The sequence below is a fragment of the Borostomias antarcticus genome, assembly GCF_949987555.1.
Source record: "Borostomias antarcticus genome assembly, chromosome: 1".
Classification (NCBI taxonomy): domain Eukaryota; kingdom Metazoa; phylum Chordata; class Actinopteri; order Stomiiformes; family Stomiidae; genus Borostomias; species Borostomias antarcticus.
Window position 1 is genome coordinate 26,351,980 of NC_140234.1, and position 12,500 is coordinate 26,364,479.

General features: G+C 50.6%; 1 protein-coding gene across 1 annotated transcript in view; it reads left to right on the forward strand.

Moving 5' to 3' along the window:
* The window catches only part of mcamb (melanoma cell adhesion molecule b), a gene marked incomplete at its 5' end in the record, with an annotated part of 27,947 nt that extends 21,146 nt beyond the window's left edge, over window positions 1-6,801 (forward strand). Inside the window, 7 exons of the mRNA XM_084454083.1 lie at window positions 212-350; window positions 686-813; window positions 1,200-1,344; window positions 4,194-4,235; window positions 4,736-4,862; window positions 5,397-5,511; window positions 6,754-6,801. Coding sequence (XP_084310209.1) covers window positions 212-350; window positions 686-813; window positions 1,200-1,344; window positions 4,194-4,235; window positions 4,736-4,862; window positions 5,397-5,511; window positions 6,754-6,756 — 699 coding nt within the window. The 3' untranslated portion in view covers window positions 6,757-6,801. The remainder of the gene's footprint in view (window positions 1-211; window positions 351-685; window positions 814-1,199; window positions 1,345-4,193; window positions 4,236-4,735; window positions 4,863-5,396; window positions 5,512-6,753) is intronic.
* Between the last annotated feature and the right edge of the window lie 5,699 nt (window positions 6,802-12,500).

A 12,500-nucleotide genomic window follows, 5' to 3' on the forward strand; every position in this document is an offset into this window, starting at 1 on the left:
GTTAGGCTGGACCCTAAGGACTCTGCTGTGATGCAGCTGGGAGAGGAGATGTCGGTCACATGCAATGCCCTCTCCTCCCTCCCAACACACACCACCTGGTACAAGGTACACACACACACACACACACACACACACACACCCCTCTCCTCCCTCACCACACACACCGCCTGTGATCAGACTTAAGAGGATGTGTGTGTGTGTGTGTGTGTAGGAAGGAAAGCAGGTAGCAGAGGGCCACGTGTTGGAGCTGAAGGCAGACCTGGAGGCCAGCGGGACGTATACCTGCGTGGTGAGCGTCCCCTCGCTGGACAGCCTGGAGGCCAGCGGCGCGCTGCACGTCCATGTCCAGGGTGAGAGACCGCCTCCTCTCTGAAGGCTCCGCCTCCTCTCTGAAGGGCCCGACTCCTCTCTGAAGGGCCCGCCTCCTCTCTGAAGGCTCCGCCTCTTCTCTGAAGGGTCCGCCTCCTCTCTGAAGGGCCAGCCTCCTCTCTGAAGGCTCCACCTCCTCTCTGAAGGATCAGCTATCAGAAACAAGTGCCCCTCTTTCTTACCCTTTTTCTAACGCCTTCTGCCCATTCTACCCCTGTTCTACCCCTGTTCTGCCCCTGCTCTTCCCATTCTACCCATGTTCAACCCCTGTTTTACCCCTGTTCTGCCCCTCTGTCCTTCCTGCCCCCCTTCCCAGCCCCCCCGGTCATCAGTGAGCCAGCGGAGACCGTTCTGGAGGAGAGTGTGGACCAGTCTGTTACCCTCAGCTGCCATGCCACCGGCTACCCCACCCCCACTCTCACCTGGACCGCCTCCGACTCCCAGGTACCACTGCTCTGTACTGCCTACACCTCCCAGGCACCCCTGCTCTGTACTGCCTACACCTCCCAGGCACCCCTGCTCTGTACTGCCTACACCTCCCAGGCACCCCTACTCTGCACTGCCTACACCTCCCAGGCACCTCTGCTCTGTACTCCCTACACCTCCCAGGCACCCCTGCTCTGTACTGCCTACACCTCCCAGGCACCCCTGCTCTGTACTGCCTACACCTCCCAGGCACCCCTGCTCTGTACTGCCTACACCTCCCAGGCACCCCTACTCTGTAGTGCCTACACCTCCCAGGCACCCCTGCTCTGTACTGCCTACACTTTGTCATCCTTCCTGTTCTGATTTACTCCGCTCTTCTCTCCGTCGTCCTCCGCGTGCGCCAGGCCCTGAAGGAGGTCAGCCACACCGAGACCACAGGAGGAGGCATCACCAGCGTGGTCAGGGTCAAGGTGACCTCTGACCTCACCGTCCACTGCAATGCCTCCAGTCAACAGGGCAACGTCGCCAAGGTCTTCACGATCAAAGCCAGTAAGTTCTCTGCTCTTCTCTCTCCTCTACCTCTCCTCCTCTACCTCTCCTCCTCTACCTCTCCTCCTCTACCCCTCTACCCCATCTCCGCTCCTCTCATCCTCCAGTTCCCCGTAGTCCTGCCAAACAATGTTGTTCTCATAGACCGTCAGTAGTTCTACCCTGTCAAGGCCCAGCTGTCTGTCCTCAGTGTCCTAGTTTGTCCTGAGTGTCCTAGTGTGTCCTCAGTGTCCTAGTATGTCCTCAGTGTCCTAGTGTGTCCTGAGTGTCCTAGTGTGTCCTCAGTGTCCTAGTGTGTCCTGAGTGTCCTAGTGTGTCCTGAGTGTCCTAGTGTGTCCTGAGTGTCCTAGTGTGTCCTCAGTGTCCTAGTGTGTCCTCAGTGTCCTAGTGTGTCCTGAGTGTCCTAGTGTGTCCTCAGTGTCCTAGTGTGTCCTGAGTGTCCTAGTGTGTCCTGAGTGTCCTAGTGTGTCCTCAGTGTCCTAGTGTGTCCTGAGTGTCCTAGTGTGTCCTCAGTGTCCTAGTGTGTTCTCAGTGTCCTAGTGTGTTGCATAACAGGGAGTGTCCCTCCACTTCTAACTGCTTCCAGTTCCTCAAACTACCTCCTCAGCCCCAACCACCTCCTCCACCTCCTCCTCCTCCTCCTCCTCAGTCCCAACCACCTCCTCCTCCACCACCACCACCACCACCGCTAGAGGTAAGTCCCATCAGTCTGGTCCACCAGGGCTCTCCAGGGCAGCACAGTGACCTAGACACGGGCCGGGGGGCAGCACAGTGACCTAGACACGGGCCGGGGGGCAGCACAGTGACCTAGACACGGGCCGGGGGGCAGCACAGTGACCTAGACACGGGCCGGGGGGCAGCACAGTGACCTAGACACGGGCCGGGGGGCAACACAGTGACCTAGACCCAGGCCGGGGGGGCAGCACAGTGACCTAGACACGGGCCGGGGGGCAGCACAGTGACCTAGACCCAGGCCGGGGGGGCAGCACAGTGACCTAGACATGGGCAGGGGGGCAGGTGGAGACACAGTCGCAGTAGGAAACCTCATTCACTGGGGCGGTCATTACTGCTGCCTTAGTAAAGGGCCAATCATTCACCCTCCCTTCTCAGCATAATACGCATAATGACCCTGACAATGTGGTTTTCATTTCACAACTTTTCTTTAATGTATGGTCTAGTGGAGCTGCGGTCAGTGGAGAGAGAGAGAGAGAGAGAGAGACGGAGGGAGAGAGAGAGAGAGAGAGAGAGAGAGAGAGAGAGAGAGAGAGGAGAGGGAGGGTGAGAAAAAGAAAGAGAGAAGGAGAAGACATGAGGGAAAAAGAGAGGGAGAAAGTAGTTATTACCAGTCTGGCATCATAAACAGGCTGATGTTTTGCTGCTGTGGGCTGTTGAGCTATTACACTATTTATGGGTTTCTCCTCATTAGCCCAGGTGTGGTTGACGGGGTTCAGGCTAGAGCTAGAGCTGTTTGCCTTGTCATGCCTTTTATGCCATGTTATGTAATCTGAATTGTAATCTGGCTTCTGGCAACGCAATTAAGAGATGAGGATGACACGTTGTCATTGTCCTGCAATGTCACATCTGACTGTTGGGGAATTGGATCCATCTGTTTCGTAGCTGTAAACACACACACACGCACACACACACACACACACACACACACACACACACACACACACACACACGTGTTGATGTAACTATAGAAGGCAGCTGAGGGTCTAAGTGCTCTCAGCTAGTCTCCTGACTCCCATTAGAAGAGACCATTCACGTCATGCCAGGAAATTTCTCTCTCCTCTCTCTCTCCCCCTCCCTATACCCGCCTTACCCTCTCTCTACCCCTCCCCCCCCCTCTCTCTCTCTCTATCTCTCTCTCTGAGGGGAAAAATCTGTTCTTATTGTTGTTGTTGTTGTTGTTCTGGCTACAGTACATGAGATGAGCCAGGCAGTTCCTGGAGATAGCTGGTCTGGATCAGCGCTCTGCTGCATCTCCTTAGCTTCAGATCCCCTGCTGCAGCCTCAGCTCTCTGGCAGCAGTTAGCGGTTAGCTGGGTCAGGACAGCGGTTAGCTGGGTCAGAACAGCGGTTAGCTAGGTCAGGACAGCGGTTAGCTAGGCCAGGACAGCGGTTAGCTAGGTCAGGACAGCAGGTTAGCTAGGCCAGGACAGCGGTTAGCTAGGTCAGGACAGCGGTTAGCTAGGCCAGGACAGCCGTTAGCTAGGTCAGTACAGCGGTTAGCTAGGTCAGGACAGCGGTTAGCTAGGTCAGGATAGCAGTTAGCTAGGTCAGGACAGCAGGTTAGCTAGGTCAGGACAGCGGTTAGCTAGGTCAGGATAGCAGTTAGCTAGGTCAGGACAGCAGGTTAGCTAGGTCAGGATAACAGGTTAGCCTGGTCAGGACAGTGGTTAGCTAGGTCAGGATAGCAGTTAGCTAGGTCAGGACAGCAGGTTAGCTAGGTCAGGATAACAGGTTAGCTAGGTCAGGATAACAGGTTAGCTAGGTCAGGACAGCAGATTAGCTAGGCCAGGACAGCAGGTTAGCTGGGTCAGGACAGCAGTTAACTAGGTCAGGACAGCAGGTTAGCTAGGCCAGGACAGCAGTTAACTAGGTCAGGACAGCAGGTTAGCTAGGCCAGGACAGCAGTTAACTAGGTCAGGACAGCAGGTTAGCTAGGCCAGGACAGCAGTTAACTAGGTCAGGACAGCAGGTTAGCTAGGTCAGGAAAGAGGTTAGCTGGGTAGCTAACTGTAGCTGTAGCTAACTGTATAGAGCTAAGTCTAGGTATCTAGGTATCTAGGTAGATAACTGAGCTAACTCTGGGTAGCTAACTGTGTATGTATGGTCTGTCTCAGTCGAAGCAACGCCAGGTTCCCCTCCGAAGAGAGTCAAGAAAGGTTTGTAAGCTTCTCAGAAGGCATCTTCACACTCTGGCTTGTCACCCGCTCTGCACGCCCACCCCACTCTCTCCTGTTGCCCTTTCTACTTTGCACCCAGGGGCACTCCACCTCAGGAGCACTCCTATCTGACACTCCCCAGTCCTCTCCGTGATAAGAACAGACCTGAACAATCAACCTCAGAAGGCTGTTGGCCTGTTCATTCCCATCATCATCTGTGCATGCTGCTATCTACTGTATGTCTGAAAGATGTCTCTGTAGTGCGTGCACGCACACACACACACACACACACACACACACACACACACACACACACACACACACACACACACACACACACACACACACACACACACACACACGCGCGCCTGAATGCTGCCTGATGCCTGTCTGGCTGTCCTCAGCTCCTGTCCCCCGTGGGTCCACTCAACACTAGCTAGTTCTCTCTACGCAGTCCCAGCCTCTCACCTGTGGCTGCACCTCCCCCTCTCTCCCAACAGAGGGCAGCGGAGTCATCATCGCCGTCATCATCATCTGCATCCTGCTGCTGGCCGTCCTGGGGAGCGTCCTCTACTTCCTGTACAAGAAGGGCAAGATCCCCTGTGGACGCTCGGGCAAGCAGGATCTGTAAGTCCGCTGGGGTCGCCTAGGGTACAGCAGAGTCAGCTGAGGTACACCGCTCACCAATGCTGAGTCAGCTGTGTGATAGAGGAAGTGAGTTGATTGATGATGATGTGCAGACAGACAGCTCATTAGGCCTATCCATCAGTCTAGAAATCATCTGTTAAGCAGATGATGACACTTCTCTCTCCATGTCAGATAACAAGACGGCTCCAGCGGCCCCAGATTATCACAGATTATCACAGATTATCACATCAAATCAACAGTTGATAAGTGAACGTGGTTCTGGAGCTGACTGCTGACATTGTCTCTGCCCCTCCCCTTTCTGTCCCTGCCCCTCCCCTTCCCTCCCTGCCCCTCCCCTTCCTCTCTCTGCCCCTCCCCTCCCTCTCTCTGCCCCTCCCCTACCTCTCTATGCCCCTCCCCTCCCTCTCTCTGCCCCTCCCCTTCCTCTCCCTGCCCCTCCCCTCCCTCTCTCTGCCCCTCCCCTCCCTCTCTATGCCCCTCCCCTTCCTCTCTCTGCCCCTCCCCTCCCTGCAGCACCAAGGAGAAGTCGTCCAAGGACAACATTGTGGTTGAGATGAAGAGTGACAACACAGAGGACTCTGTCCTCCTACAGGGGGTCAACGGAGAGAAGAAGCCCCCCAGCGACCAGGTAACTATAGTAACGCACTGCCTAGTGACCAGGTAGCTATGGTAATGCACTGCGTGGAGACCAGGTGACTTTAGTAACACACTGTGACTTTAACACACCAGCTAGAGACCGGGTGACTTTAGTAACACACTGTGACTTTAACACACCAGCTAGAGACCAGGTGACTATAGTAACTAGGGATGGGTATCGTTAGGATTTTATCGATACTGGTATCGATACCGATACTGCTTATCGATACCGATACTGCTTATCGATACCGATAATTAACGATACTCTTATCATACTACTCTACTGTACCACTTTGGGACTCATACTCTGCCTGGGTCGATGTTTCTGTCTCAGTTGGCCTTCATTTACATATAATAGTGGACTGTCACTGTAATATAGTGATCCTGTGTGATACTTGTCCAGCCATCGCTGGTTATGGCTACCTTTGACACATTGGCAGCTCAGCTACTGTATGATGTTTCTCTTTTCAACTGCATGCTAAGCAGGTGTGAGATAATGTGCCTCTGGAAGGGGGGTGGGAACTGGGGTTAAGGGCTGTATATCTCCCTACAGTAACTGTTAACAGTAGCAGTTACTAAAATCAGAAGACATAGGCTACTGTAGAGACTAAACTGTGGCTACATTACTCATGTTAGCAACCAGCATCTCTCACTCCCAGTCAGAAAATGTCCGCTAATTACGATGCTAATTTTTGCTGTCTTAAACTGCATTGACTTATGCTAAGAACATTATCGATTTAAAAGTCTGCAATTGTTGGCATTGTTGGGGGGGGGGGTCTTTCAGGAGGTGATGGGGAGGGGTGGGATGTCCCTCCAAGGGAATGGTTGGGGAAACACTGTACAGACTTTATAATAACAATAATGAGTGTTATACCGGGTGCAGATTAGAGGATTTTAAGCCCGATTTTAGCTCTGTTTCACCCCTCCCGACAATCGGGAGGGGGGCGTTCCCGAATCAAGGCTTGTCGGAACCGATTATCTTCCCAAATTATCCTGTAGTGTGAGGTGTTTAACAACCTAATCTTTATGTTCCTTACTGATCGGAGACTCCCCAATTTTGAATCGTAAATATCAAACATGTTTGATATTTATGTCATGTTTAGGGTGTTTATAACCAGCTGCCTTGATACATGATCCATTTGCACATTTAACAAGCTCTTTTGTGTGTGTGTGTGTGTGTGTGTGTGTGTGTGTGTGTGTGTGTGAACGTGTGAACGTGTGTTCATCTCTGGAGTGAAGGGTGAGAGGTATCTGGAGGTGCAGAAGTGATTGAAGGGGACGCCTCCGTCAGCTGTTCCTGCTCCTCCCTGCTCTCCCAGGAAACGCTTTATGAGGCTTTGAATCCACCGCCCCCCTTCTACCCCCACCCCCCCACTCTCCTGCCCCACAGAGCACAAACAAATAAACAAGACATCCAGATGCCATCTTAGGCAAACTATCACTGAAGGGCAGCCCTAGTCACTGCTCTCTGGGATGTGTATATATTATATTCTGTGTATATATTTCTTTATTTAAAATAACCTGATAAAAAAAATGCCTGTAAAAACACATGGCCAGGAGATGCTCTATCATGTCTTGGTGCTTTATGAGAGGAGGAATGTGTGTGCGTGTGAGCGAGCGTGTGTGTGAGCGAGCGTGTGTGAGCGAGCATGCGTGAGCGAGCGTGTGTGTGTGTGAGCGAGCGTGTGTGTGTGTATGCTCGGCCCTACCCTACGGACCCACCTGCCTGTGCTCTCACTTGGCTGTCCTCTGCAGTAGCTCTAGTCTGTACACTGAAAACACTGTTCCCAGGCTTTGGCCTGATGCTGAGGCTTTCCTCTCACTCGCCTCCACCACCACCTCCCCGCCTCTACAGCCCTCTACTACCACCTGCTGGCCACCGTGTGTAATCTCAGGTAGCGGCTGGTAATCCAGCATCCATGGGAGGGGGGGGGGGGTGGTTCTGTCTGTGGAGTCCAGCAGGGTCAGCTTTGTAGCGGGTGATCCTTCAACTTATTACAAGCGCATCACTGATGATTTAAGCCCCAAATCTGTTTTAGTATAGAAGTAGGTCTTTCTTTAATGTAACCACACCGATACTAACCCTCTGACCGCCTTCTCCTGCTCTGTGGGCCGTGGTTTGTGGATGGAGATGTCTGGGCTGTCACTGATTAATGTCAAAACCGCTGCCTACTTCCTGTTCAGTGTGTAAATAATCACCACCAGTCCAGGGTTGTTGAGAATGGTCTGTCCCTATTGACAAACATCAATCAGCCTCTTGTCACAGCTAGTCTCCTAGAATCATCCATCACACCTGGTATCTTCCTCACATATTAACATTCACTGCACTGACCCTTTTTTGTAGCTAATTGTTATGTAATTGTGATTTTTTTTCTTTATCATTGTTTTTGTGTTATATAAAAAATACTAGGTCATTTTTAAGGACAGATGAGGTCTTGAGATAGGCATGTCTGGCTGGGTCTACTGTTTAGGAGATATGATGATGATCTACTGGCTAGTTTGTGCTTTCTGTTCCTGAACCTGTACATCTATGATTAAGGTCGGAGCGAGAGCGCCCTCTCCTGGCCATGTCACACTCAGCTCTCGAAGCCACGTGCCTCTTACGACTCACCTTTAATGGGAAAGTCCACTCTAAAATCAAAGTTTGTCAACATGCCACATTTGCCGATGAGCAAGAGAGTAGCTACAAGCTAAAACAAAGATGGGCAGGAGGGATATGAACGGTATTCAATTCCTGACTCCTCAAATGTCCACCATTTTTAAGTTCGAAAAGAGCAGAGAAACTTATTTTGGAGGGGACTATCCCTTTAATGACACAGGTTTTCCACCTATCAATGTCACACCTCAGTGACAGTTGGAAGAAAAATGTGAAATTGTAAGTTATGACAATCATCAAACCAGTCTCCTCCCTTTTAGTCAACTTGATTAACAACAGAACGTTTGAACCAAAATCTTTTGTTTGTAAAATAGTTTTTTGAAATGCCAAATAAAGAAATAAAAAATGACTGTTGAATAGCATTGTCATTACTGACAGAAAGCCTCCACTTTCTCCTGAAATGTAAAAATGGTTTTAGAGAACATGAGAGCTTTCCTCTCCAGGTACCAATTCGCAGCAGACAGACACTGACAGTAGCTTTTTACTAATCATTTATTTAACAGTATAGCACTGTGCATACTTTCAAAGTGATATGAGCATTAAAAACCATCAAAAAAGTTAAAGAAAATGCCTGTACTATTGGAAGAGCAACATGGCAACATGGAACAACGACACCCCCTTCTGGCCAGTAGGTGAACTGCGGCCATCGCGAGGCTGAGTTAGATGACGTCATGGATGCCAAGGCAGAGATGGCCGGTAAGACAGGTAAGCAGTAATGGACTGTCTATATCAGAGATGAACAGGCAGATTCACGCTTTTCAAGGGCTTTTTTCCCTACGTATTGCGAGTGACGTACTCCCCCATCTAAATATATGGCACTGCTCACAGTTAATCACATGACGTAAACAAAACCTTTGGAAAAAAACAAAAACAAAAAAAACATTCTGACATGTACAGGAATGCAAAATGAAATCAAACATATTCTTTATATCAGTAACTTTATACAATATGGTTTTAAAGTGACAGTATCGTAGCACAAACTGGTATACTGTAATAAGTAATACATCTTCAGGTTCTCTCTCTCACACACACACACACACACGCACACGCACACACACGTACAGTAATCGAGATAAAGAGACGATGTGGTTTAACTTGAAACTCCTGAACCCTCTTGAACCTGGTGCATTCAAGAATAAATTCCATTATTTCTCTCAAGGCAACTAGGAAACCAAAAATAATAATAAAAAAAGCTGATGGAAGGAAGGTGAGAGAGAGACAGAGACAGACAGAGAGACAGAGGAACAGTCAGAGGAACAGACAGAGACAGACAAACAGAGGAACAGACAGACAGAGGAACAGACAGACAGAGGAACAGAGAGGAACAGACAGAGGAACAGACAGAGGAACACAGTCAGAGGAACAGACAGACAGAGACAGACAGAGGAACAGACAGAGAGGAACACAGACAGAGGAACAGACAGAGGAACAGACAGAGAGAGGAACAGACAGAGAGAGGAACAGACAGAGAGAGGAACAGACAGAGACAGACATACAGAGAAACAGACAGACAGCGGAACAGACAGACAGACAGAGGAACAGACAGAGAGGAACAGACAGAGAGACAGACAGAGGAACAGACAGTCAGAGGAACAGACAGAGAGAGGAACAGACAGAGAGACAGAGGAACACAGTCAGAGGAACACAGTCAGAGGAACAGACAGACAGAGGAACAGACAGAGAGACAGTCAGAGGAACAGACAGACAGACAGAGGAACAGACAGACAGAGGAACAGACAGACAGAGACAGACAGAGGAACAGACAGAGACAGACAGAGGAACAGACAGACAGAGGAACAGACAGACAGAGGAACAGACAGACAGAGACAGACAGAGGAACAGACAGAGAGACAGACAGAGGAACAGACAGACAGACAGAGGAACAGACAGACAGAGGAACAGACAGAGAGACAGTCAGAGGAACAGACAGACAGACAGAGGAACAGACAGACAGAGGAACAGACAGACAGAGGAACAGACAGAGGAACAGACAGAGAGACAGACAGAGGAACAGACAGACAGAGGAACAGACAGACAGAGGAACAGACAGACAGAGACAGACAGAGGAACAGACAGAGAGACAGACAGAGGAACAGACAGACAGAGGAACAGACAGACAGAGGAACACAGACAGAGGAACAGAGACAGAGGAAGGACAGACAGACAGACAAGAGTACTGGGTTCCTCCCATTGGAAGCTGGAGTTTGTTTTGTTGCTTTGTTTTGTTTTTCTTTATCAGCCCCTCACCATACAGGGTGAGGTCAAGTACCGCAAAGCCTCATGGGAATTGTAGTACCTGAAGAGGGCTCATTGACATATATTCACCTCATAGTCACTGATGGCGGAGCAGGCTGCTCTGAGCCAGACTGAGAGGGGGGGGGGGGGGGTCGTATTCCTGAGACTTTACTACTGTTGACACAGTCCGGAGGGAGGGGTTCACGACAACCAATCATACTGGAGACGCCTCATGACCGAAAGGCCTGTTGTCACCTTGACCCCCACTATGGTTTCAACGTCCACAAAGACAATATGAATGCAACTGATAAACCGATAGTAATACTATGTGAGTGAGACTCCTCTGTTCGCTGAGCTTCAGGGTTTAGAGACAGTTCAAACCAGACTCTTCAGAAGGGCTGGAGTCAGAGAACAGCAGAGTCTGGGCACGGGGCTGGGATCCCTCAACCATGCAATCAGTTTCTCTGACAGGTGATGGAGAGAGAGGGAGAGAGAGAAATGGAGGGGAGACAGACAGCAAAACCTGCAGTGAGCCTGCGCTGCTGGCTGCTAGGACGTTCAAGTATGCTACATGACCAAGTCAAACGCACCACAGCATACTGTCACTTTAAAAACAAGGGTTACGCGCAATATTCACACATGTACATTTAAGGCTTCATTTGTTTAGCACTAACAATGGTAGCAGCAGTAAAGCACTTCTGAATTAATCAATAACAATAATTATGATCGTTATAATAATATATTATTATCAAAGTAATCCATGACACATGGTTTCTATGACAATGGAGGGGGCATGAGGCCCGGTTCTGTCCGGTTTGATCTGGATCAGCCTGTTTCCACCCGTTCGGACCAGTTCCGGTGTCAGAACCTGAATGGAGAACAGAACCAACTAGGAACTGGGACTTCAGTTCAACCACCCCCCCTCTCCTCCTGCCCCCGCCCCCCCCCCCCCCCCACACACACACACACCCTCTACTCTGGGCTTCAGTCCGCATGCAGGGGGGAGGGAGGAGGACCTGGAGGGGAGGAGGAGACAGGAGGAGGAGGACCCGACAGCAGGCTGAGAGATAGACTGGTTCCAGGTCAGGTCTGGCAGAACGGGGGGAAGGCCCCTTAAATAAAATACACACCCTCTCTATCTCTCTCTCTCACACACACACACACACACGCACACGCACACACACACACACACACAGCGCACAATGCGCACACACACACACACCTCACACACACACACAGCGCACACATTGCACACACAGAGCACACACTTTCTCTTACACACACACACACACACCTGAAACCAACATCATGCTACTTTCGAAAAATGACACACACACACACACACGCACACATACGTGTTAAAAAAAGAAGAAAAAGGTACCAAAACATCACTGAAGGCCATACTGTATGTTGATGGATGGATGGATGGAGGAATGGAGGGAGGGAGGGAGGGAGGGAGGGAGGGAGGGAGGGAGGGAGGGAGGGATGGATGGATGGAGGGATGGACGGATGGATGGAGGGAGGGATGGATGGAGGGATGGATGGAGGGATGGATGGACACCTCTGTCCCCCTCTCTGTCCTCTCAACTATCTATCCCAAACTTACATGACCCTCTCAAGCTCAACTCATTTCACATATATACTGTATATATATGTACTCACGTATATATTACACATATATTTAATATACATTTACCCATATATTACATTCTCATATAGAAACACATACATTGTTGTCTGTGAGGTTTATGTTAATGATGTGAGGAGCCTCCGCGGCCTGGAGACCACCTCAACCACCCGGAAGAAGAAGCATCCGGAAACGTGCTTCCTTTGCAGCGAGACAAGCTGTTACATGAGAGAGAGAGAGAACCAGAGGCCCAGGAGAAGCCACCAGACCCCCAGACTACCAGACTACCAGACCCCCAGACTACCAGACCCCCAGACTACCAGACCCCCAGACTACCAGACCCCCAGATTAACAGACCCCCAGACTAACAGACCCCCAGACTACCAGACCCCCAGACTACCAGACCCCCAGACTAACAGACCCCCAGACTACCAGACCCCCAGGCCAGAGACACCAGAGGCTG